The sequence below is a fragment of the Phascolarctos cinereus genome, unplaced genomic scaffold (assembly GCF_003287225.1).
Source record: "Phascolarctos cinereus isolate Bilbo 61053 unplaced genomic scaffold, phaCin_HiC Scaffold_4;HRSCAF=312, whole genome shotgun sequence".
In the NCBI taxonomy this organism is placed as follows: Eukaryota; Metazoa; Chordata; class Mammalia; order Diprotodontia; family Phascolarctidae; genus Phascolarctos; species Phascolarctos cinereus.
The window spans coordinates 673,620,131-673,643,676 of record NW_027555847.1 but is presented as its reverse complement, the minus strand read 5'-3'; the positions used below and the strand labels follow the sequence as shown (position 1 = coordinate 673,643,676).

The following is a 23,546-nucleotide window of genomic DNA, read 5'->3' as shown; positions in this document are numbered from 1 at the left end:
TAGAACTCAGAATGGAGGGACAGCTAGGTGGTGCAGTGGATAGAGCACTAGCCCTGGATTCAGGAGCACCTGAGTTCATATCCGGCCTCAGACACATAACACTTACTAGCTGTGTGACCCTGGGCAAGTCACTTAACCCCATTGCCTAGCCAAAAAAAAAAAAAAAGAACTCAGAATGGAAGAGATGCAGGGTGGTGCTCCACAATAGAACACTGACTTAGAGTCAGGAAGACCTGGGCTCCAATCTTGTAGGGGACATTTACCAGCTGTGTGGCCCAGGACAAGTCATTCACCCTCTCCGATGGACTGTTTGCTTCTCTGTAAAATGAGGATAATAGACTCACAGGGTTATTGTGGGGATCGAAGGAGGAAATGTATCTTTGTAAATCTTTGTAAAATCTTTGTAAAAAAGAAATGTCATTACTATTATTGTTGTTATGGTTATCATCTTGTCTCATCTTTTTTGATGGTGTTCAAAAAGAAGTGGTCCTGGGGAAAGTTACTAGCTTGTCATTCTTTCATATTCAACATTCTGAGGTCTATTCCACAGGTGGATAGGACTGCTTTTTGTAATTGAATAAAAGTGTTGAGATGTGATTATTATAACTATTATTATTAGAACTGGAAGAACATAAACACAGAATATCAGAGCTGGGAGGAACTTTAGAACATAGAATGTCAGGCTCTAGAAATGACCTCAGAACATAGAATGTCAGAGCTGGAGGGAACACAGTGTCAGGCTCTAGAAATAACCTTAGGACACAGCATGTCAAAGCTGGAAGGAACCTCAGAACATAGAACATCAGGCTCTAGCAATGACCTTAGGATACAGAATGTCAGAGCTGGAAGGAACTTCAGAACATAGCGTGTCAGGCTCTAGAAATGACCTTAGGATACAGAATGTCAGAGCTGGAGGAAACCTCAGAACATAGAGTCAGGCTCTAGAAATGAGCTTAGGATACAGAATGTCAGAGCTGGAGGTGAACCCATTGCTGTGGTTTAGTCATGTCCAACTCTTCATGACGCCATGGACCATACTGTCCATGGAGTTTTCTTGGCAAAGATACTACAAGGTTTCAGTATTTCCTTCTCCAGTGGATTAAGGCAAACAGAGGTTAAGTGACTTACCCAGGGTCACACAGCTAGTTATGTGTCTGAGGCCAGATTTGAACTGAGGTCTTCCTGATTCCAGGCCCAGAACTCTATCCACTGAGCCATCTAGCTGCCTTGGAAGTAAACCTTGAACCTAGCTTATAGAGAGTATCAGAGCAGGGGGGGACATCAAATCCAAATGAAAAGGAAACTGAGGCCCCAGCAGGGGAGGCAGCCATTCTAAAGTCCAGCCCTGGGTCAGCAGAAGAGCCAGGCCCAGAACCCAGGCCTCCTTCTGTTGTTCTGCCTGGTTGGGTTTCATTGCAGCAGCATACAGGAGCTGCGTGCCAGGGCTGGGTGGCAGAGATGGGCCCTGGCACAGAGTTTGGGCTGGGTATCTTGCTGGCTGTTTCACAGGGAGCAATGAGCCATGTAATAACTTGGTAATTACCCGGTAATTATTGACCATGTCAGCATGATTGTGGCCGCCCCAGCAATGGCTGTTCAGGCCGTCTGGAGGCTCTGCTAATACCCAACCCCTGCTGAGGACATGGGAAATTGGCCTCAGGAATGGAGTGGCCATTAGCAAGTCTGGGATCACTGGGTGGAAGGTAGGGAGAGAAGCATTTTGCATCAATATAAGGAAAGGCTGTCTAATAGAAGAATGACAGCCTGGTCTGATAGTGGGTTCCCTGTGGGTGAATGTATTCAACTGAAGTGTGGCAGAGGGTATTCCTGCTTAAGTATGGGCTGATGTAGGTGCCTTCTGAGATCCTTTCTAGCTTTGAGATTCTAAGATATGGAATCTAGATCAAGTCAGTTTCTCCCTTTGTCCTCCCCCCAACTTCCTGCCCACTCCCAGCTTTCCAGGCAGGAGTCACAAGTGGAAGGACTTAGGAAGGCAGGCAGCAGACACATAGCGCAGGTTGTAGCAATTCTATGATGCTGATGGGTGAGGGGTAGAAGGAGGGATGGGGCAGAGGCAGCCGGAGTTTCACGTTAGGTTAAGGTTTCTAGTGGCTGGTCTTTGTGGGGACAGTTGTGGAAGCAAAGCACAGAGGAGGAAGAAAAGAGGACCATGGAATCTGGCAAACTTGCAAGGGACATGAGAAAGTGTTGAGTTCAACCCTTTTATTTAACAGAGGGGGAAACTGAGGACCAGAGAGGAAGGGACTTTGCCCAGGGCCACATGGTAACAATGTCTTTTGTTTCCTGCCTGTTTTGAATTGGGAAGATGGAGTGGGGAGAGAGACAGACAGAAGAGGAAGAGAGGAAGAGGAAATGAAGGGAGAGGGAGAAAAGCAGGAAGAGGGAGACCTCTGCCACCCACTTAGAGAACACCTTCCCTTCCATAACCTCCTCTGAGCATCCCCATAGCCCTAGGAAGGTGACAAGGACAATTGTCCTCACTTTAAAACAAGGTTTCTTAACCTGGGGTCCATGAACTATATTTTCAAATGTTCTGATAACCGTGTTTCAATATTATTGGCTTCCTTTGTAATCCTACATAGTATTTTTATTTTAGCATTTAAAAACATGATTCTGAGAAGGGAGCCAGAGGCTGCACCAGACTAACCGCCAGAGGGGTTCAGGACACAAAAAGGGGTAAAAAGCCCTGCTTTAACAGAAGGAAACTCGAGGGTCACACCGCAAAGTCAGCTGCAGGGCGGGGGGACCTCCAGCTCTACGCCTTAATGAAGGCACGGTAACAGGCCCCTTGTGGCGTCCAGAGAGCCGACGTGCCCCCACGCGCCTGGACCGATCGCCATCCCCTGCCCCCACTCATCGGTCTGTCTGTCTGTTCATCCGTCCGTCAGTCGGTCCGTTTGTCCTATCCCCGCCCGCCTGTCGGTCCCACTGTCTTAGCCTCAGCCACTTAATTTCCTCTCTGCGTCTTGTCTCAGCTGATGGATCGCTCTCCGGAGACATCCACGGGCTGTAAACACACTTTTTATTTGTCCGACAGATCCCGGCGGCCGGCGGGTAATATACGCGCCTTCCCTCTGCCCGATGCTGTCGGGATTAGGGGCCGGACATATTTCATCGGAAACCTCCGTGTGTGCGTCCTTAATAAATCATTTAAATAGGAGTGTCTCTGCTCACCGCGTGCCATGAAATATTAACTGAGGCAGAAGAGACCATCCATCCGGCAGGGTGGGCTGGGAAGCCTCCGAGTCTGAAGACATGGGTTCAAGGGTGGCCTTACCCACCCTTGCTAGCTGAGTGACCCTGAGCAAGTCACGTGACTTCTCTGCAGACCTGAGTTCGAATCCCAGCTCTGTCTCTTACTGCCTACATGACCATGGGCACAAATAGCTTTTCTTCTCTGGGTTTCCTTGCCTGTAAAGCCGTACTAGATGCTTGCTAAGGTTTCTTCCAGCAATTCTTTTGTGGGGGGAGGGCTGGGGGGGGGACTCTAAGCCTCAGTTTCCTTTTTTTGTAAAAATAGATGGGAATAACAATTCTTGCACTGAACAAATGTTGTAAACCTGAAGTCACCTTGGAAATAGGAGCTTTTCCTCCCTTCTCCTCTCCCCTCCCCTCCCCTCCCCCTCCAACTCTTTCTGCACACCTTTGGAGATAATCTACCTACCCATCCCAAGCTACCCTGAGAGATGGGTTTCAATGGAGAGAGAAAAATTTGTTCCCATGCCCATTCCACCACTAATCTCACTGTGCGGCCCCTTCTGGACATCCATTTGCTCATCTATAAAATGGGAAGCATATTCAGAGTTGTGCTTATAAGATTCAGAGCTGAAACATCTATCAATCTAGTCAGTAAATGTAGTCTAACCCCCTTACTTTATAGATGAGGAAACAGGTTCCCATAGAAATGACTTGCCCAAGGTCACACAAATAGTAAGTGTCTGAGATGAGATTCAGAACCAGGCCTCCTGACCACAAATCTAGTCCTCTTCCACAGGAGCTAAAGCTGGGAAGCACCTTAGAGATCATTCTGGCTAATCCCCCCATAAATCCTTACCCAGCTTCCCTCCAAAGGCTGTTTCGAGGATGCAGAGAAATAATGGAGGTGAGAGTGCATTTGTAACTGTGAAGTCAGTGTAAAAGTAAGTTATGAGTAAGACAGTCACAGTACTAAAAAAGGCTCCAGGGAATGGACAATCAGGGAGTCCTTCTCAGAAAGTATGCAGCGCCCCCTGCTCCCCCCACTCCACCGACAAGCCAGCCTGTCCCAGGGTCTTCATGCTCATGCCTTCCCTCAGATTATCCCTTGGTCTCAGACCACAGATACTAACCCCAAACTTGACAAATTTAATTCCTTCAGGTAACCACTAGTTTGAGGGAGAGATGTGGTCCTGCCTGGGGGAGCCCTCCATTTGAGGGAAGAAACCCAACCTTTTCCTAAATGAGCCTTTGGCTAGGGGAGAAATGGGGTCCTAGCCAGGGTGAAGCTTTTGGTCTGAGTAAGAAGAGAGGAGGGTCTTTTCCCTGGGGGAGCCTCTGATCTGAAGGAGAGGTAGAGTCCTGCCTGGGGGAGTCCCTCATCTGAGGAAAGAAACAACCCTTTTCCCTAAGACAACCCCAGATCTGAGAGGGAAACAAAGTCCTGCCTAGGGAAGCCTCCCACGTGAGGGAAGAAACATATCCTTTTCCCAGAGTAGCCCCTGAACTGAAGGGGAGGTCGGCTGCCAGGGGCACCTCCCCCCCTCCCAGGGAGGAGATAGGATCTTTCCCTGGGGGAGGCTCTGATCTGATGGGAGAGACAATCCTGGCCACAGGGCACCTTGGGTGTGAGGGGCACATGAGTTAGACAGGTGCCTAGCATTGGAGCTGGCCATGCCTCATTCATGATGCCCCTGACACAGGCAGGCTGGCAGACAGTTGCTGGGGCGGAAGTAATGCCCCCACTACCTCTGCCATCCCCACCCTGGGGAGGATGGAGCTGGAGGGGGGAGTCCGGCTGGGCCCACAGCCGCTTCTGGTAAATCGCTCCCACTCAGGTGCTCTGGGCCGGAAAAGGACTGGCTGGGGCCGAATACCAATGGGCCAGCCCCAGCTGGGTTAATGACAGCGGCAGTTGGGGGAGGGTGTGCAGCTGGGAACAGTTTTATTAATAAGACCAGCAGCTCACGTCTCCACAGCCCTCTGGAGTGCGTACAGTGTCCCCCTCACAAGGACCTGAAAAATGAGGGTCTTGCAGAGCCATGCTGGTAAGGATGCAAAGGAAGGCCGACCTGCCCACTCCCTCTGGCCTTGGAGAGGACATAGAAGAGCCTCTGATGCCCTTCTTAGGGCCGATCCCCATCATGGGACCCCAAGCAGTGAAATAATGAGAGGCTGCAAGCCAGGATCTCAAGTCTGAAAGGAGGCCTGGGTTGGAATCCCAACTCCGTCACTTCCCTTGACACGCTGGGTAAGTCACTGCCCTTTGGGACTCCCTTTGCTCATCTGTACAACGGCAGGATCGGACCGTCTTTTAAGGTTCCTTCTAGCTGTAAATCCTGGGTCTCGGAAACTATCATAGGCTCAAAGGTCATAGATGACTTTCTGGTATGAGGGTTCTTAACCTGGGGCCTGGGAACTTGTTGGGGTTTTGTAAACATAGACAGACAGACAGACAGATAGATATACACCCACACATATTTTGATCAATATATTTCCACACAATCAGTTTTCTTTTCAATCTTATTCTTTTATTTTATGCATCTAATAGCACATGATTCTGAGAAGTCCACAGACTTCACCAGAGTGACTATCAAAGGGGATCAAGACACAGAAAAGCCTTATTCTAGTCTTACTTCCTTTTACAGATGAGGAAATTGAGGCCCAGGTAGGTCTTACCTGTGGACAACACACAAAGCAGTAGCTGCTTTGTAAGACTAAAACCCCCGTTTGCTGTTTACTTGTTTTTGGTCATGTCTGACTCTTGGTGACCCCATTTGGAGTTTTCTCGGCAAAGATACTGGAGTAGTTTGTCATTTTCTTCTCTAGTTCCTTTACAGATAAAGAAACTGAGGCAAACAGGGTTATGTGACTTGCCCAGGGTCACACAGCTAGGAAGGCTAGTTTTGAACTCAGATCTTCCTGACTCCAGGCCCAGCGCCATGCTCAGGTTATCTGACTCCAAAGTCAACAGTTCTTTCACTACACTACTCTGCCTCTAAGTGGTAGGCACACCAGAGAAGGCAGGGGAAATGTAAAGGATGCAGCTGTCCCTGAACCTGGCCACCCTATCATCATGACATAGCCCTTCCTCCTTCTCTGTGCCTTCAATCTCAGGCAGCCTGAAACACAGTCGATCGAACAAGATCTCCCTGGGACACAGGGATCATTTCAGAAGACAGAGACACCCAGGGGAAAGAAATGTACTGCTTTGGGCCACTGGAGTCTGACCCAGACTCCTTGTTCATCATAGGGTTACAGGTGAAGAAAGATTCTTTTTCAAGGATATATTAAATGAGATGGGCACTGAAGTCCCTTACAACTCTGGAAATTCTTTGAAACCCAAAGAAATTAAGTGATTCTCCCAAAGGAACAGAGGCTTAAGCCCAGGTCACAGGATTGTACAGACCTGGAAAGAATCTCAGACTTCATTTAATGAAAGCCCTTTATATTACAGATGAGGAAACTAAGAACCAGACACATTAAGACACATGTCCAAGGTCACACAGGTAGGGATATTCTGGCCCTAAATCCAGGGCTCTTTTCACAGTAACAGTCTGTCAATTTAGTGGATGGATTTGAACCCGGGTCCTTAGGTTTCACAGCCTATGTTCTGGTCCCCACTCCATCCTACCCCACCTTACACCACCCTACCTTACTTTACCCTACCTCCACCCCACCTACTCTACCCTTCCCAACACTGGCTCTCCTTCCTTTAGGCCAGGCTGAATACCAGCCCAGAAGCCTGGTCCTCCCTCCCTCTCTCCATCCCTCCCTCCTTTTACCTGCAGCCCTCATCAGACTATTGCCCAGAGCTGTTGCCTTTTTTGCTCCCAGAGTACCACTGCTGAGGATTCCTGAGTGAGCTAACGCACCGTGGCAGGATCTTCTCCCGGGAAGTAGGGGCCCAGGGCTCCCTGGGGACAAGAACTATCTAAGTGCAAAGTGTCTGCCTGGGGCTGGGGATACTGAATTATGGATGGCCCCTTGGGGCTCTGGGCTCAGGAGGGTGCCAGGAAGCTGTGCTCGACAGAGAAGGATGGGGGTTGAGAGCACAGCCAGTGAGGAAATCTGTTGGTGCCAAAGGAATGGCATCAGGAAGGCAGAGAGAGCTCCCTCCACTCCTCACCCCATATCCCTATCTTCCTTGGAGTGAGTTGCTCCCAAGAATGCCCAGATCCCCCCCCCCAGCCTCTGCCTAGGGACTAAAGGGACTAAAAATTGCCCCCCCTACACACCACTGCTACATTCTTTGGGGTAAGGCATTGTTCCCAAAAGGCCCCAGGGTTACTTGGGAAAGAGGAAGCATAACTCATCAGTTCAAGCTCAGCTAAGTTCGAGGCCCAGAGGGAAAAGGACCCCAGAGAGAGGGAGAGGGGATGGAGAAGCCCAGGGGTCTGAGGAACATGGCACAGCAGTATTTGCAGTAAGATCAGAACTGAATCTGTAATTCAGCTTCTGACATATGTTAGCTGTGTGACCACAGGCAAGCAACTTACCTTCTCTGATACTTCATTGCCTTACTTGTAAACCAGGGCTAATAATACCTTTAGTATCACTATCCCTAAGTTGTTACAGCTCAAATGAGGTAATGTATATAATACATGTGAAACACCACAGAAACAGCCTGGGCCAGATGGGGCTGCAGCTGGAATCTTCGCTGAGGAGGAAGGAAGAGAGGGAGGGAAGCTGGAGGCTGAGGGCAAAGAAGGGGGATGAAGGAGGTGAGGGAGCTAGAGATGGGACTGGGCAGCAACATTTCAAAAGGTCACTTGAGCTACCAGGTCAAGAGAAGGCCTTTGTGCAGAGAACTATGGGGAGTTCCCCCTCTGGGACTCCAACCCCTCTGCTTAGGGTCAGGCCCTGGAGGAAGGGTGGAACCCTCCACGGGGTCAGGTAGGACCACTCCCTACTCAGGTAGTGTCAAAATTCAGGGGAGGAAAAGCAGGGATGAAGCTTTCTGGAAACTGATTCTTAACTCTCTGAAGTCATTGGGGATAGGGAGACTAGATGCAAAATAGAGGCAGAGTTGGGTACCCATGTTCATGGACTTCTGTTTCTGCCTCTGTCTCTGTTTCTCTTTCCCCTCAACTCCTTCAAACAGAGTAGGAACTAGGGCAGGACAATCAGGACTTTACACCAGGGCACCAAAATTTAAAGGGTGCCCATAAATGCTTAATGTCCTTCAGTAACGGGGGGAGGGGGGGGAGAACTGAGTTTAGCACTTCGTTACCAAGAATAATTTGTTAAAGTAGGAAACTGTCAGATACTGCTTCCTTTCTCCCTCCTCTCCACTCCAAGTGAGCTTCTCCCCTGTCTGGGCAGCCCTGATTCCCACCTATCTCCTACTACCCTTGCCATGGTTTCCTAGTACCCTGAAGAAATTGAAGGCAAATTTTGTGTAACTTTCCCCAGGGAGCTAGACTCCCAGGAGCAGAAAACATGGTGAGGATATTAGAAAGACAGTGGACCAGCTTAAGCAGCTCCTATGGGGTGTGGTGGTGAAGGAAGGAGCCCCCACCATTCCCTGGAAAGATCTTCACCAAGCACAGGAATACACCCATCTGAGCCAGGCGGGACCTTAACGAAGCATTTAATCAGGTCCAAGAAGGGAAGGGTCTCCTAGGTCAACCAGGGAACGGGTGACAGAGCCTAGAATAGAACCTGGGTTTCCTGTTGTCTAATCCAGGCTCTGTGTGTGTGTGTGTGTGTGTGTGTGTGTGTGTGTGTGTGTGTGTGTGTGTGGCCTCAGTCTGACCCTCCTAGGAGAGATGGGCCATCATTACCAGAGCTCTCCATCAATGGCTAATAGGACAGGTGGCCCAGTGGAGCCGGCAGACGGATTCCCTCACGGGGGACACCAGGTCAATTAGGGGAAGACAGAGAGCTGGGGAGAGCTGGGAGGAGGTGCGGGTAAGCCCTTGATCAGCTCAAGGTCTCCCAGGGGGCTGATCACCAAGTTCAGCCACCATCCTTGGCTTGACGGGGAGAGGGACAGTCCCCTCTCCCCAAGGTGTAGGACCCAGGACCTGGAAATCAAAGCACCCACTTCCCTCCAGGCTTATCCCTCTCCTTTGCCTGTGGCCCTGACTCCAGGCCCACTTTTCTTGTCTCCAAATCGCAGGCTCCCTGTGCCTTCTAGGAGGATAATTAACTGATCTGATAATAAGAGGGGTTAGAGGAGACTGCCAGGATTCTTCTAGAGACAATAATCTATTCTTCACTGTGCCCATCAATGGCCACAGCGGCTAACCTGGGCCACTCTCCCCATTTACCCACTGCTGACAAGCCCTTGACTTGGAGACAAGTCATAGACTGGGGTCCTGCCTCTCAGATTTCTGTGGGCCCTTAGCCAAGGCACTTTCCCATTTTACACAGGAAGAAACTGAGATCCAGAAGAGCATTTTACAGATCATGTGAACTGCATGTACCAGATCACCATAGGGATATCCCTCCTTTCAATCAGATGCCAATATACAGTCAGCCCCTAAAGCAAGAAGGGACCTTAGAACCCAGAATATCAGAGCTGGGAGGGATCTTAGAACCCAGAATGCCAGAGCTGGGAGGGCCCTTAGAACACAGAATGTCAGGGATGGAAGGCCCTGAGAACCCAGAATGTCAGAGCAGGGAGGGCCCTTAGAACCCAGAATGTCAAGCATGGAAAGCACTTGGTAATCCAGTGCAGAAATTCTAATGTCAAGGGTAGGCAGCGCTTTGGACTATAGGACGAACAATGCTAGAGAAAGAACTGGAAGGAATGTGAGATGCCACACATTAGATCCTTAACTTATTTTTTTAATTTTTTGACGCCTGGATTTCAGTAGAATTGGTGTCCTTTGTAAGCCTTATTCTGTTTCCTGCATGATTTTGAAAGAGCCATGAGCTTCACTGCTAAAGGGGTCCAGGACACAGAAGGTTGAGACCCCTTGCTCTAGACCAAACCTTCCATTTTCCTGAGGAGAAGTCGAGGCCTACAGGGAAGGGGCTTGCCCGAGACCACCTCATCTGGAATGGATCCATGGCCTTGCCCTTCTAATCTCCTTTCCACTCCAGCAGTCCCTGCCCCACCCCCTTGCCCCAGGCAAAGAGAGGGGGTGGTAATGGGGGGTACCTCTGGGGGTCCTGGATGGAAATGTACTTTGTCATCTGGTCACAGATGTGAAGACACGCTGTTGCCATCCTCTCCAGAGCTGCTTGTCACCCACGGGCACGCCAAGGGGGATGGAGGCTTCTTCTGGCCTAGGACGATCAGAGTTAGACAGCCTGGGCAGTAGTCCCCTGCCCTCCCCTCCCCTAAAGATCAGGGCTCTGTCTCCTCAAAGGTCAGGCTCAGGAGCAATGAGTGTCACAGATTTTGAAATTCCATCCAGGGCCCTGTCCACCCTCAGTCCTCACCTGGAGCAACCCTTCCCATACCCTATGTCACCTTGTCATGACCCCCTCCCTTCTCCCCACTTGGCTCTGGACAGTTTGAGCCTGAGATGAGATTCGTACTCAGGCCTAGCAGGAGGAATCCTTATATGTGGGCACAGTGGGGTACAAGGCTGGGAGCTGTGCTCACAGATGCCTGGTCCCCCTCGGGCCATGGGGATGCTGAGCTCCTTGGCATAGACTTCTTTCTTTCCAAGGCTCTACTGGAGGGGAGGGGGTGGGGCCTGGGGACATGACCAAGGGGCTTTCAATGGCGATGAGTCAGTGTTTAGTGTTTAGGGTGAGCAGAGAGCTGCCATGGACACTGTTGCTTCTGTGGACAGTACAGGGCAGGGGGTCACAGCTCTTCAAGACCCATGGCTCCTGAGCATACAGATGGCCCTGGGAATGGCCCTGTCTGGCCTTCAGATTCAAAAACCCAAACAGCATTACAAACGTGAGACCTCAGAGCATGTGTCAGGATGAGGAGGGACCTTAGAACACAAACTGCCAGAGTTATTACAACATAGAACATCAGAGCTGGGAGGACCCTTAGAACAGGGAATGTCAGAGCTGGGAAGGACCTTAGAACACAGGATGTCAGAGCTGGGAGGGAGTTTAGAACACAGAACAATAGAACTGGGAGGGCCCTTAGAATAATAGGGAGGGTTAACACTTATTTAGTCTTTTTATGTTTGCAAAATGCTTTTCATTTTACTATATTTCATCTAGATACTGCTGTTATCTCCATTTTATAGATGGGGAAACTGAGGCACATAGCAGCCAAGTGACTTGCTGAGGGTCACACAATTAGTAAATGTCTGAGGCAGGATTCTAACTCAGGTCTTCCTAACTCCAGATCCAGCACTGACAGTTCCCTTAGAACATAGTCCCAGAACTGGGAAGGGTCCTAAAGCCAGGTATACTCCTACACTGTTCTCCATTGGAGGTGTGACCAGAGCAGAGAACAGTTAGACTATCTTTGGCCCCAGAAACTCTGCTTTTATTAATGCAGCCTGCTTCTTCACCTGCTGTGACAGTCAGTCAGTCAATGAGCATTTACTATCTTCTAGGTGCCAAGCATGGTGCTGGAAACACTGGGAATACAAAGTAGAGCCTGGAACCCACTCACACCCCAAGTTTGCCTGTTTCCTTGGAAAACTGCTTTCTAGACTTCCCTCCTCCTTCTTCTCCCCCGGAATAGAATTCCAAGGCCAGGAATCTTTTTTTTTTAACTTTTTTTATTTTTAGGCAATTGGGGTTAAGTGACTTGCCGAGGGTCACATAGCTAGTGTCAAGTGTTTGGTCTGAGGTCAGATTTGAACTCAGGTCCTCCTGACTTCAGGGCCAGTGCTCTATACACTGCGCCACCTAGCTGACCCTCTAGGGATCTATTTTTTCTGAATCTAGACAACTGCTGGCTGTGTGACCCTGGACAAGTCATTGAACAGTTCAAAGCCTCGGTTTCCTCATCTGTAAAATGGAAATATTCAGAGCACCTACCTCAGGGGGAGAATCCAATGAGATCAAACATATGTAAAATTCAGGATTTAGGAATTCTGAGCTTAGAATTTTATTATTCTGAATCTAAGATTCCATTATCCTGGGTCCAAGTTTCTATGATTCTCAGTCGAATTCAGAATTCAGTTTCAGGATTTTGCTCAATGATTCTCTTCAGTGATGGTACCAAGGCCCATGAGAAGCCAGAGCAGAGGCCAAAGTTGGGCTAGAGAATGGAGTAGGGGGCTGACCCACGGATCTCTGGGGTAACCAGGGCCCACCCACCTCTCCACGTCCACAGTCCTCATTAAAAAGCAGAATGAGTAGCTCCCCCTCTTGCGGAAAACTTGGGAGGCTCAGCTCCAGCGTATTAGGCCCGAATTAATTAAGAGCGGATTGTTCCCATTCTGCTAATTAAGCTGAAATATGCAATAAACCCAGCCAATGAACCAGCTACATAGACACCCTCACACGGGCACACACGTGTGCACAACACACATTGACTGGGGCTGGGGGGGGGAGGGGGAGGATGAGGATTTAATTAAAAGAAGAGCCCATGGCATGGAGGGGGTAGGGGGCATGGAGGTTTAGGGACTCTGGGGCTCCCCCCACCCCGCTTTCCTATCACATTATTGCCTTCAGACCTCAGCTTGTCTGTTTGCACTGGCTGCTGTACCCGCTGAACTACCATGAGCAAAGTCTCCAGCTGTGAGATGGAGAGAGAAGGCTCAAACTCCTAGTGACAGGTGGTAAGTATTTGAGAAATGGTTAGCTCTCAGTCCAGGGATAGCAGGGACTCCGTGTGGGGTCTGGGTCCCTCTCTAGCTTGGATAAGGGACACTGGTGACAATGATAATAAGAGCTAACTTTGAGGGTTTGCAAATATCATCTCATTTGATCCTCACCACAATCCTAGGAGGTGGGTGCTATTATTATCTCTGTTTTACAGGTAAGAAAGCTGAGGCAGAGATCAAGTAACTTGTCCAGGGTCACACAGCTAGTAAGTGTCTGAGGCAGGATTTGAACTCAGGTCTTCTGACTCCAAATCAAGCTCTCTCTCTCTCTCTCTCTCTCTTCCCTCTCTCTTCTCTCTCTCTCTCTCTCTCTCTCTCTCTCTCTCTCTCTCTCTCTCTCCCATGTAGTCTTCCTGCAGTAGATAGAAATTAAATGGGGACTCTTTCCATATCTGGAACCAGGAAAGAAGACCTAATTTGAGTCCTGCCTCTGAAAAATACTAGTTGGACATCACTTGGCCTCTTCTCTGAAACTCAGGTGCCTTACCTGTGAAATGGGGACAATAACAGCCAGGTTACTGGGAGGATCACTAGAGGCCAAGGACTTTGTAAACCTCAGGGTGCTACATGAATATGAACCATTCAACCAGGAAGCACCTTATTAAATGCCTACTGTGTGCCCAGCATTGGGCTAAGTTTGCTTTCATCTTTGTGTCTCATGGAGTTCAGACAGAAACAGTCCTATAATTCTCATTGTACCTGGAAGTCCCCTCATCATTAGGACATTTTTTGGCAGTCTCTGGGTCTGGCTCGTTGTGGGACAAAGCATATCCAATACACGTAAAGAGAATCCCTTGGGAGGGCTTGGTTGGGGGTCCAGTATCGAGGGGTCCTTTTGCAGAACTCAGAACATCTTGGGAAATTATCTTCTCCCTTACTTCAGCTGGATTGGAGATGTGGCTTTGAGGAGCAAGACTGGATTAAGGTAAAACCCACCTAGACCTGCCTTTCCATGGGGAGTGAGGAGGGGCTTCATGGGAACTGGACCCCTGCCAGCTACTCTCACAGTCCTCTGGTGTTGAAGGCTCACAAAGCGCTTTCCCCAACACCACCTCATTATGTTGTAAGTGTGCTTGGAACTGTTTTGTAAGAGAAAGTCAGAGTGATTTCCCTTGTGGTCAGAACTTAAACTCAAGTCGTCCTCCATCCTGGGGCTTAGACCTTGTTTCTTCATAAGGGGAAATTGGGGCAGGTAGATGGTGCCATGGATAGAGCTCTGGGCCTGGGCCTTGAGTTCAAATCCAGCCTTAGACCCTCAAGACACTTATCAGCAAGTCACTTCACCCCTCTCTGCTCAGTTTCTTCATTTGTTAAAATGGGGATAATAATAGCATCTACCTCCCAGAGTTGTTGTGAGGATTAAATGAGATAACAATTGTAAAGTGTTTAGCTAGCACAGTGACTGGCACACAGTAGGTGCTATGCGAATGGTAGCTATTATTATTAATCTACAAATGTTTATTAAGCACCTGCCACACACCGGGCACAGTGCTAAGCACTAGGGATACAAAAAGAAGCAGAAGATAGTCTCTACCCTCAAGGAGCTTATAATCTAATGGAAGGGATAGCAAGGAAACAAATCTATACAAAGTAAGTTACATAAAGGTAAATGGGAAATAATTAACTGGAGGGAAGGCACCAAAATTAAGAGGAATTGGGAAAGGCTGCCTGTGGAAGGCAGGGCTTTAGTTGGAACTTAAAGGAAGCCAGGAAGATCAGTAGGCAGAGAAGAGGAGGGAGAGTAGTCCAGGCATGGAATGCCAGAGAAAATGCCTCGAGCCAAGAGACTGAGTGTCTTCTTGGTGGAACAACCAGGTCATTGTCACTGGATGGAAGAGCACATGTCCGGAGTAAAGACTGGAAAGGTAGGAGGGGGCTGGGTTACCAAGGGTTTCGATTGCCAAGCACAGCATTTTAGATTTCCTCCTAGAGGCAATAGGGAGACATGGGAGTTTACTGAGTAGGGGAGTGACATGGTTGGAATTTTAGGAACATCACTTTGGACTGAATGGAGGATGGGTTGGAATGGGGAGAGACTTGAGGCAGGCAGACCCCCCAGCAGCTAGTGCAGCAGTCCATGGTGATGAGGGTCTATGCTAGAGGGGTGGCAGCATCAGAGAAAGAAGGAGGCAAGTTCCAGAGATGTTGCAAAGGTGCAATCCAAAGGCTTTGGCAACAGCTTGGATATGGGGGTGGGGCTTTGGGGAGGAGAGAGAGTGAGAAGTCCAAGCAGATTCCTAGGTTGGGAGCCTGATGTAGCGCTCTACAGTGATAGGCAAGGTGGGAGGGAGAGGATTTAAGGGGAAAGAGAATGAGTTCAGTTTGGACATTGAGTTTCAGACTTCTTTCTTTCAGACGTCTCTCGGACTTCCAGTTTGAGATGCCTGAAAGGCAGCTGGAGATGTGAGACTGGTGGTTAGCAGAGGGCTTGGGGCGGGAGAGAATCATCAGCATAGAGATGGCCATGAAGTCCTGAGGAGATCACCAAGTGAAGTGGTATAGTGGAGAGACCAGAGCAGACCCCTGGACAGGACACCTGTGGTTAAAAGGTGTGAGCTGGATCATTGTGATTACTGTTGCTGTTATCACCCCTGCCCCAACATTCTTCTGTTGTTCATCGATGGTCCTCAGGTCTCCTTCTCTGCTCCCCCGGGGGACCTGAGCTTCCCCGACCTTTGTGGGTGTCTTTGGACACCCAACAAGGACCCTTATCAAGGAAGAATGACAAACAGCATTGAATGGAATGGAATGATAACAACGCAGGGTAACATTTCCAATCTTCTAGGCCGAATCCAAAACAAACACGTTTGGCATTTAGAGCCCGTCACAATCTGGCTCCAATCTACCTTTTTAGGCTGATTACACATCACTCCCCCTCCTGCATTTTCATTTCCAGACAAACTGGCCATCTTGTTATTCTTTTTACAATATTCCACCTCCCACCACTAAGGCTGTGCCCCTGTGCCAGGAATGTTCTACTTCCGCACCTCCTCCTCTTGGAATTCCTAGCTCCCTTCAAAGCTCAGCTTGTCTTACTTCCTACATAAAATGCTTCCTGTTCCATCTAGATGTTAGCGCTCCCTCCCCCTCTCCCAAACTAACTAGCACGTATTTTGTATTTACCTACCAAGGTATGTGTTGTTTCCCAACGCAGCCTTTCTCTCCCCTCCCCAAGCCACCCCCATCCAAAGCAGAATGTGAACTCCTGGAGGGAAGGGACAGGTTTTTGCTTGTTTCCTGACCCTTTGGACAGCGCCTGGACTATTGGCTACTTCAGAGGAATGGAATTAAATGACAGGAACCCAAGGGGACTAATTTCTTTGACTTTTTAAGGTTCTACTCTCACTGGGGAACACTGAAAGTATATGGGGAAGGGGTAAAGGGAGGAAGGCACTTGGAATGATGGCAGATAACAGGGTGGAGTGGAGGAGGTGTCTAATTAGAGTGTTAAGTTTGCCATAAGCTATAGGGTTAGAGTTCAAATCCTACGTGAGTTTAGGCAAGGCCACTGAGCCTGGTTGAGGCCGTTTCCTCATCTGAAAAATGGAGGCGGTAACTCTACTTCTACAACCACAGGGCTGTTAAGTGCTTTGTAAACCTCTGAAGCACCAGCATTACAAGTTATTATTATAATTATTATATTAATGTAATTATAATTATTATTAATTGAAGGGAAGATGCTAGAGGGGCCAGCCTTTTGAAATGGCTTCTCTGCCCAGGATACACACCCTTATTCCTAAAATATAATTAAAGGAGGTGCCCACAAACTTGTTTTCTTCTAATATTGGAGCACTGTATTTTAATGTAATTGCTTTCCTTTGCAATTATTTGTTTTCTTTTATGCATTTAAAAATGTTATTCTGAGAAAGGTTTCATTAAACTGCCAAAGGGGGTCCAGGACACATGAAAAGGTCAAGAAGCCCTAACTGTAAGTCAGCCTGGCAAGAGTGGACAGCATTTTGGGGTCAGCAGGACCTGGGTTCAAGTTCCACCTCAGACAGGTGTGTGTTCCTAGCCAGGAACCCTTTGAGCTTCAATGTCCTCATCTGTAAAATGGGGGTAACAATGGCACCTACCATCTCAGGTTTGTTGTGAGGATTATATGAGACAGTGTATGCAAGGGCTTTTGTCAACATTAAAGCACTCTTGGGGTCTATACCCAGAGTCCCCCGAAAATTTCTGCTGGAAGGATTGAGAACAGGATAAAGAAGATGAAGGGGGTAAATGGGGCTCTCAAACACTCAAATCCCACAAGGTTTATTTTTATTTTATTATAAAAAAATACAGATTCCAAAGTTGGGTGGTGACGGGTGGTGGGGAAGGGGACAGGAGTGGGTGATCTCGCACAATGGGCTGGAGGAAGAGGTAGAGGGGAACCAAGGATGATGTTCAAAGACATCTGAGACCACCAGAACAGAGGGTGGGGCAGGGCACACCCGGCAAACCAGACTATGGGGGGGAAACCATTTCCCCTAAATTCTCCTTCCAAATTTTTCCTCTCACTGTGTCCTCAGGGCCTCGTGGTTGATATACACAATATATATATAATATATATATAAAACACAGATTAAGGAAAGGAAGATAGAAATATGAAATCTGTATAAATGTGCTTACTCCATTAAAATGTCTGAAGGATTTTTTAAAAATTTTTTGTCTGTCGGTTTTTCTTAGAAACTGTTATGGGGAGAGGGAGGGCACAGATGGAGGAGAAACTCCGACGGACAAAATGAGCTTATTGCAAGTTACAGCTTCTACTCTAAACCCACCCCAACCCCTGGAAAAAGGAAGCGAGAAAGAGAAAGGGAGAGGGAAGAAAGAGGGAGGGGGAAGGGAGAGAGAGAGAGAAGGAGGGAGATGGTGGGGTAGAGAGAGACATAGGGGGATAAAAAGACGAGAAAGAGAGAGAGAAGAAAAAGACAGAGGACAGAGAAAGAAGAGAGAGAGGAGAGAGGAAGAAGAGACAGAGGAGAAAGACAAAGAGAGAGAGAAGAAAGTGAGAGGAGAAAGAGAGACAGAGAGAGAGAGAGAAAAAGAGAGGGAAGAAAGAGGGAGGGGGAGAGAGAAAAGGAGAGAGAGAGAGAAGGAGGGAGGTGGTGGGGTAGAGAGAGACATGGGGGGAAGAGGAGAGAGAGCGAAGAAAAAGACAGAGGAGACAGAGGAGAGAGAGGAGAGAGGAAGAAGAGACAGAGAGGAGAAAGACAAAGAGAGAGAGAAGAAAGTGAGAGGAGAGAAAGAGAGACAGAGAAGGAGAGAGAGGAGGGAGGTGGTGGGGTAGAGAGACATGGGGAGAGAAAAAGAGGAGAAAGAGAGAGAAGAAAAAGACAGAGGAAGGAGAAAGAAGAGAGGAAGAAGACAGAGAGGAGAAAGACAGAGAGAGAAGCAAGTGAGAGGAGAGAGAAAGAGAGACAGAGAAAGAGAGAGAGAGAGAGACAGACCTCCACCGAGTTCATTCTCAGCACTGCATTAAAAATAAATCACAGTATATACCTGCGGGCTCTATTTACAGAAATATAACGTCTGCTCCCTTCCTCAGAGACAGATTACTTGAAGCAATAGAAATCGGTAGATTCATTTGCATTTGCAAAAAAAAAAAAAAAAGGAAAGAAAGAAACAACAGGGTCCTTAATAAAAAGGCCCTGCTTCAATGGCCAGCGGAGGAGGGGGTGCTGAACTGTGGCCTGGTGGAGGGACTTGTTAGCTTTTCTCTCTGGGACCTGGGGGAGACTCAAGCCTGCACTGAAGCTAAGAACTGGAAAGGGAGACAGAGACGGAGTAAGAGAAGGGGAGGCGGCTTTGTCTCCTCCAGAGAGGGCAGTGAGGGTCAGCCTTTTTTTCCTTAGAAAGAGCTTCCCAGAGCCTCATCCGAAGGCCTCCAGGGGCCAGTGGCTTCAGATGGGGATCTGGGTCAGCGCAGCAGGTCTGGCTGGGGAGATCGAGGGCAGCTGCCTCCCTTAAAAACAAACAGCCGCCCCTCCCTCCTTTCTAGGCTCTTGCCTCCGACTCTTGGCTTCCAGTGGGAACAGGAAGAAGGGACCAAGATAATAAGTAGTGCTATCCCTCCTAAAGTCTACCAAAAGGTGCTCGTGCCCAAGGGCTGCTTCCACCTTCCTCCTGGTACTGTTCCCCCGAAAAGAAAAAACCTCACAGTCCTGGAACCCAGATCTAAGAGGTCCCAGATGGTCTGTCGGAGCAGCCATGACTTTACTTGCTCAGGGTTTCAAGGGATGATAAAGCCAGAGATGGAGGCTAGAAATCAGGAAAACCCCTATGACCCACGGGAAAAGACCAGAGTGGGAAGGAGCTAGGCCTGGAGCTTCCCCGGTGTCGTGGACTCAGGTTACATTTATTTGGGTGTTTTGGTACAGCACTGAGTGGAGAATGTGGTGAACAGAGGCTGGGGAAAGGAAGGAAATCAGGGAGCAGATCAGGAGTGTGGGACCAGGTCCACAGTCAGGGACCCCTGTTTCCTTCCCCAAAGTCTTAATTGGGTCAGGGGTGTGAGGTGGTAGAATAAATTAAAAACTCGAGTCTCAAATAAAACAATGAAAATACATTAAAAAAAAAAAAGAAAAGAGGAATTGAGAGGTATTTCTACCCCTTCCCTCCCCAACCCACATTCATCAGCAAGTGGCAGAGATGGCTGGTGCCTGCCTCTTTGTTTCCCTTCCATGCCCACGTGTCCCAAAGAAGTTTTGAACTGGACCTTCTGATGGCCCTATGGGTCATGTACTGAGCTCGCCCTGTTCCCAGTAGATCTTCCCCAACTGCCTGCTCTACCCCGGGTATCCACTCCTGAACCCACGGGCCAACGGCATCTATGACCCCCCAGTGCATGGTTTCCCCCATGATCTCAGGGACAAAAGTCTGCAATCAGCCCTGTCCAGGCAGCATTCAGTCTGGTGGGAAGACAAGGGCTAGACAGTAAGCTCAGGGCAAGGAGATGGAGGGGAAAGGGATAGAACCAAAGGGTCTGCTGCTGTCTCTGGTGCTTCTGAAATGACAGTTTGCCTGCCATCTTTCGGGTGCAGCGGTGTGGAGGGGGCAAGGAGGAGCAGCAGTTTGGGTGGCGATGACCATCCTGGTCCCAGTGGTGGCCTCTTCTGTCTCTGTGAAGGTCCCCTAGGCAGGTCAGAGGTCTGAGGGTCAGGGAGGCAGGGATGACAGCACCAAACGAAAACAAGAAAGGCGTTCTCTATTTGGTCTACGAGTGGCTCTCGTTTTCCCATGCCCCAGGGCTGGGGAGCAGCTGCTACTGCCCTGGGGAGGCTCCCTGGAGCCTAAATCTTCAAGGACTGGAGGTCACCTTCCTGGGCGGCCATGAACTCCGTCCCTGGCAGACACCATCTGCTTCCTCCTCAGTCCTCTCTGTGTGGTCCCGAAGGTGGAAGTCTGGCTTGGCGGCTTCAGGGCCTTCCTCCCTGGCCTCCAGAAGGAGGGGCAGACAGGGTCTGAGAGGGGTTTCTGAACAGGTGGCAAGGAGTAAAGGAAACAGCAGGGCTGCCCCCGTCCCCCTAGGGTTCCCCATCTTCCCTGGCTCCACCTAGAACAATACCGATCCCTCGGTGCCTGGTGGCGGGAGGGCTGAGGGGCTAGGAGGTGAAGATGGTCCAAAAGACGGGCACCACAGAGAGGAAGAGCTGGGACACCCTGAGGCTGCTGCAGGAGTTATTGCTGGTGAAGATGGGCTCTGGAGACTCGTACAGAGAATCATCTGTCAGGGAGCAAAGGCACCGGTCATCACTGCTCCTTCCCAAGTCTGGGGGCTGTCCCACCCTGCCTTTCACCTCAGGAACCATCTGGACTCTAGCACCCAAAGTCAGATCCGAACCTCATCTGTGACCATACCTGGCACCTAACCCCTACTGCACTCCAGGCCCCGATGCTGACCCCTAACCCAGAGCCTGCCCCAGGTCCCAACAATGACCCCTTACTCCCCTCTGGCCCTGGCTATAACCTCAACTTGATTCCTAACACAGACCCCTGACAAAGAGAGGGGAGAGAGAGACAGAGGGAAAGCGGGGGCACAGAAACAGAGAGACAGAGAGAAAGGGAGAAAGGAGAGAGAAAGGGAGGAGAGACAGAAACAGGGAGAGAGAAAGGGGGGTAAAGGAGGAAACAGAGAAAGATGAGAGAGATAGAGAGGAGAGAAGGGAGAGATAAAGAGATAGAAAGGGAAGAGAAAGGTAAACAGAGAAAGAGGAGAGAGAGGAGAAAGAGAGACAAAGAGAAAGAGGAGAGAATGGGAGGAGAGAAACCGCAAGAGGAGAGAGATAGGGAGAAAGGGGAGAGAAAAAGAGGAGAGACAGGAACAGAGAGACAGAGACAGAGTGACAGAGAGGAAGGGGAGAAAATGGAAGGAGAGAGAAAGGGAGGAGAGAGACAGAGAGAGAGGAGAGAAAGAGACAGAGACAAATGAGAGGAAAAGGGAGGAAAGACAGGAACAGAGGGACAGAGAAGGAAGGAGGAAAGGAGACAGAAACGGACAGAAAGGGAGAAGAGACAGAAACAGAGAGACAGAGAGGAAAGGGAAAGGATGGGAGGAGAGAGACAGAAACAGAAAAAGACAGAAAAGGGAAAGACAAGGAGGAGATAAAGAGAAGAAAGAGAGGATAGGAACAGAAAGGGGAGAGATTAAGAGAGACAGAGAGAAAGGGGAGAGAAAGGGAGGAGAGAAGAAAGAAACACAAAGAGAGAAAAAAAGGTAGAGATACAGAGACAGAGAGAAAGAGGAGGAGAGAGGGAGGGAGAAGAGAGAGACAAAAAGGGAAGAGAAAGACAAAGAGGAAATCTGACAAAAGAGGGGGAGACAGGGACAGGGAGAGACAGAAAAAAAGAGAGAGAAGAGAGTGTCTTCTCATGAGAAAACAGCTCATTTCTCCCTCTGGATTTCACCAAGTCTCACAGAACATCAGAGAACAGAAGGGGCCTTCCAGATCAAACGCCTCATTTTACAGAAAGGGAAACTGAGGCCCAGAGAGAGGAAGGGTTTTGCCCAAGGTCCCTCCCACAGTGAGTCAGTGACAGATTCTGGACCCACATCTCCTGGCTCAGCCCTCCAACAGTGCCCTGTCCCTCCCCAGCCCAGAGCCCTGGTCCTGCCCAGACGCTGGACTTACTTGTCGGCTTCACGTAAACCTTCAGTTTTAAACAGGACCTGTCCACCAAGTTCGGGGGAGTGGCAGCTACAAGAGGGAAAGGGGAGAGGAGGCAGTTAGTGAGGACGGACACGAGGTGTGACTGCGTGGGGGGCACCCTAGGATCAGCTAAGGTCCTTTACAGCTGAAGGACCAGGACCGGCGATTCCCTCAGTGTCTCACAACCTGCTTCAGAGAGGTACGTTACAGGAAGCGCAGGAGTCCAGATGTGAACCTAGGTCCATCAGCTAGTGCTCTGTTCACTCTGCTATACCCCACAAAGTCCTGCGCTGGGCCTTTGCCTATGTTGTTCCTTCTGCCTGGGATGCCATCCCTACCCTCTCTCTGACTACTGAAAACATGCCCATCCTTGAAAGCCCCAAACCAAAGCCACCTCCTCCAGGAAGCCTCCCCCCACTCCATTGACTATTATGTGTTATTGTAACCTGTGAATAAGCCAACGCTCTCTGAGACTGTAACAACTGAGCTTATCCATCCTCTTATCTCTGGCAGCACCGAGCTCACAGTAGGCGCTTTACACTTTTTTTGCTGAATGACTAGAACACCAAAGGAGTGTTGATCTAGAACTGAAGGTGGCATTCAGACATTCTCTAGGTCAACTCCTCCATTTTGCAGATGGGGAAACTGAGGCTCAGAGGAAGGAAGGGATCTTCCTTGAGTCACCCAGCTGGCCAGAACTAGCAAATCCAGGCCCCCTGACCAGGCTTCTTTCCCCACAGATGAGGTCTTATTCTATTGTTCATTCCAGGCTGGCCTCAAACTGTGGAAGGAGGCCCGGGACATCCAGAACAGGGGAGCCCCAGCCGCCGTCAGAGAAGGAAGACAAAGCCGTCTTGCTCCCCAACCTCTCCCTCCACAGGAGGATGGGCCTTTCAGAGACTGCTTCCCATCTGGTTTGGCTTCCTGAGTCCAGGCCCCGCGAAAAGGTCACCTTCTTGGGCCACAGCTCCTTGAGGGAGGTGATGGAGGGGCTGGGACGCAGCCCTGCTCGTGGCCCGGCTGACACTGATCTTTCCTGTTTCATATTCCCAAGAGCAGTCCGTCTATACCCCACTCTGATGCCTATCATTCCCTACCACGTATGCTTATCAAGTATATACCTGGCACCTCATCTCCTATTTCACAAGTGGCTTGATATAGGGGAAAGATCCAGGACCCAGAGCTAGAAAGCCGGGGTCTACATCCCAGGTCACACACAAATTAGCTGTGTGACCCTTGACAAGTCGCTGAGACTCATTTCCCTCATCTGTAAAATGGAAATAATAACAGCACTTACCTCACGGGGTCAGATGAACTAATATACGGAAAACACTTTTCAAAGCTTAAGTGCTATCAAAATGCTAGCTATTATTAATTACTATCACCCTTCCAACAGGCCTGTGAGGTGAGGCATGCAAGGACACTATTCCCATTTTACAGATGAGGAAACATGCTCAAAGGCGCTCAAGAGATTTCCCCAATGCCAGACGCC

General features: G+C 49.3%; 1 protein-coding gene across 1 annotated transcript in view; it reads right to left on the bottom strand.

Moving 5' to 3' along the window:
* Window positions 1-17,166: 17,166 nt before the first annotated feature.
* Window positions 17,167-23,546, bottom strand: part of EFNA2 (ephrin A2) — a 95,860-nt gene continuing 89,480 nt past the window's right edge. Inside the window, exons 3-4 of the mRNA XM_021009081.2 lie at window positions 22,037-22,102; window positions 17,167-20,631 (exon numbers count right to left, since the gene is read on the bottom strand). Of these exons, the coding sequence (XP_020864740.1) occupies window positions 20,510-20,631; window positions 22,037-22,102 (188 nt within the window). The 3' untranslated portion in view covers window positions 17,167-20,509. The remainder of the gene's footprint in view (window positions 20,632-22,036; window positions 22,103-23,546) is intronic.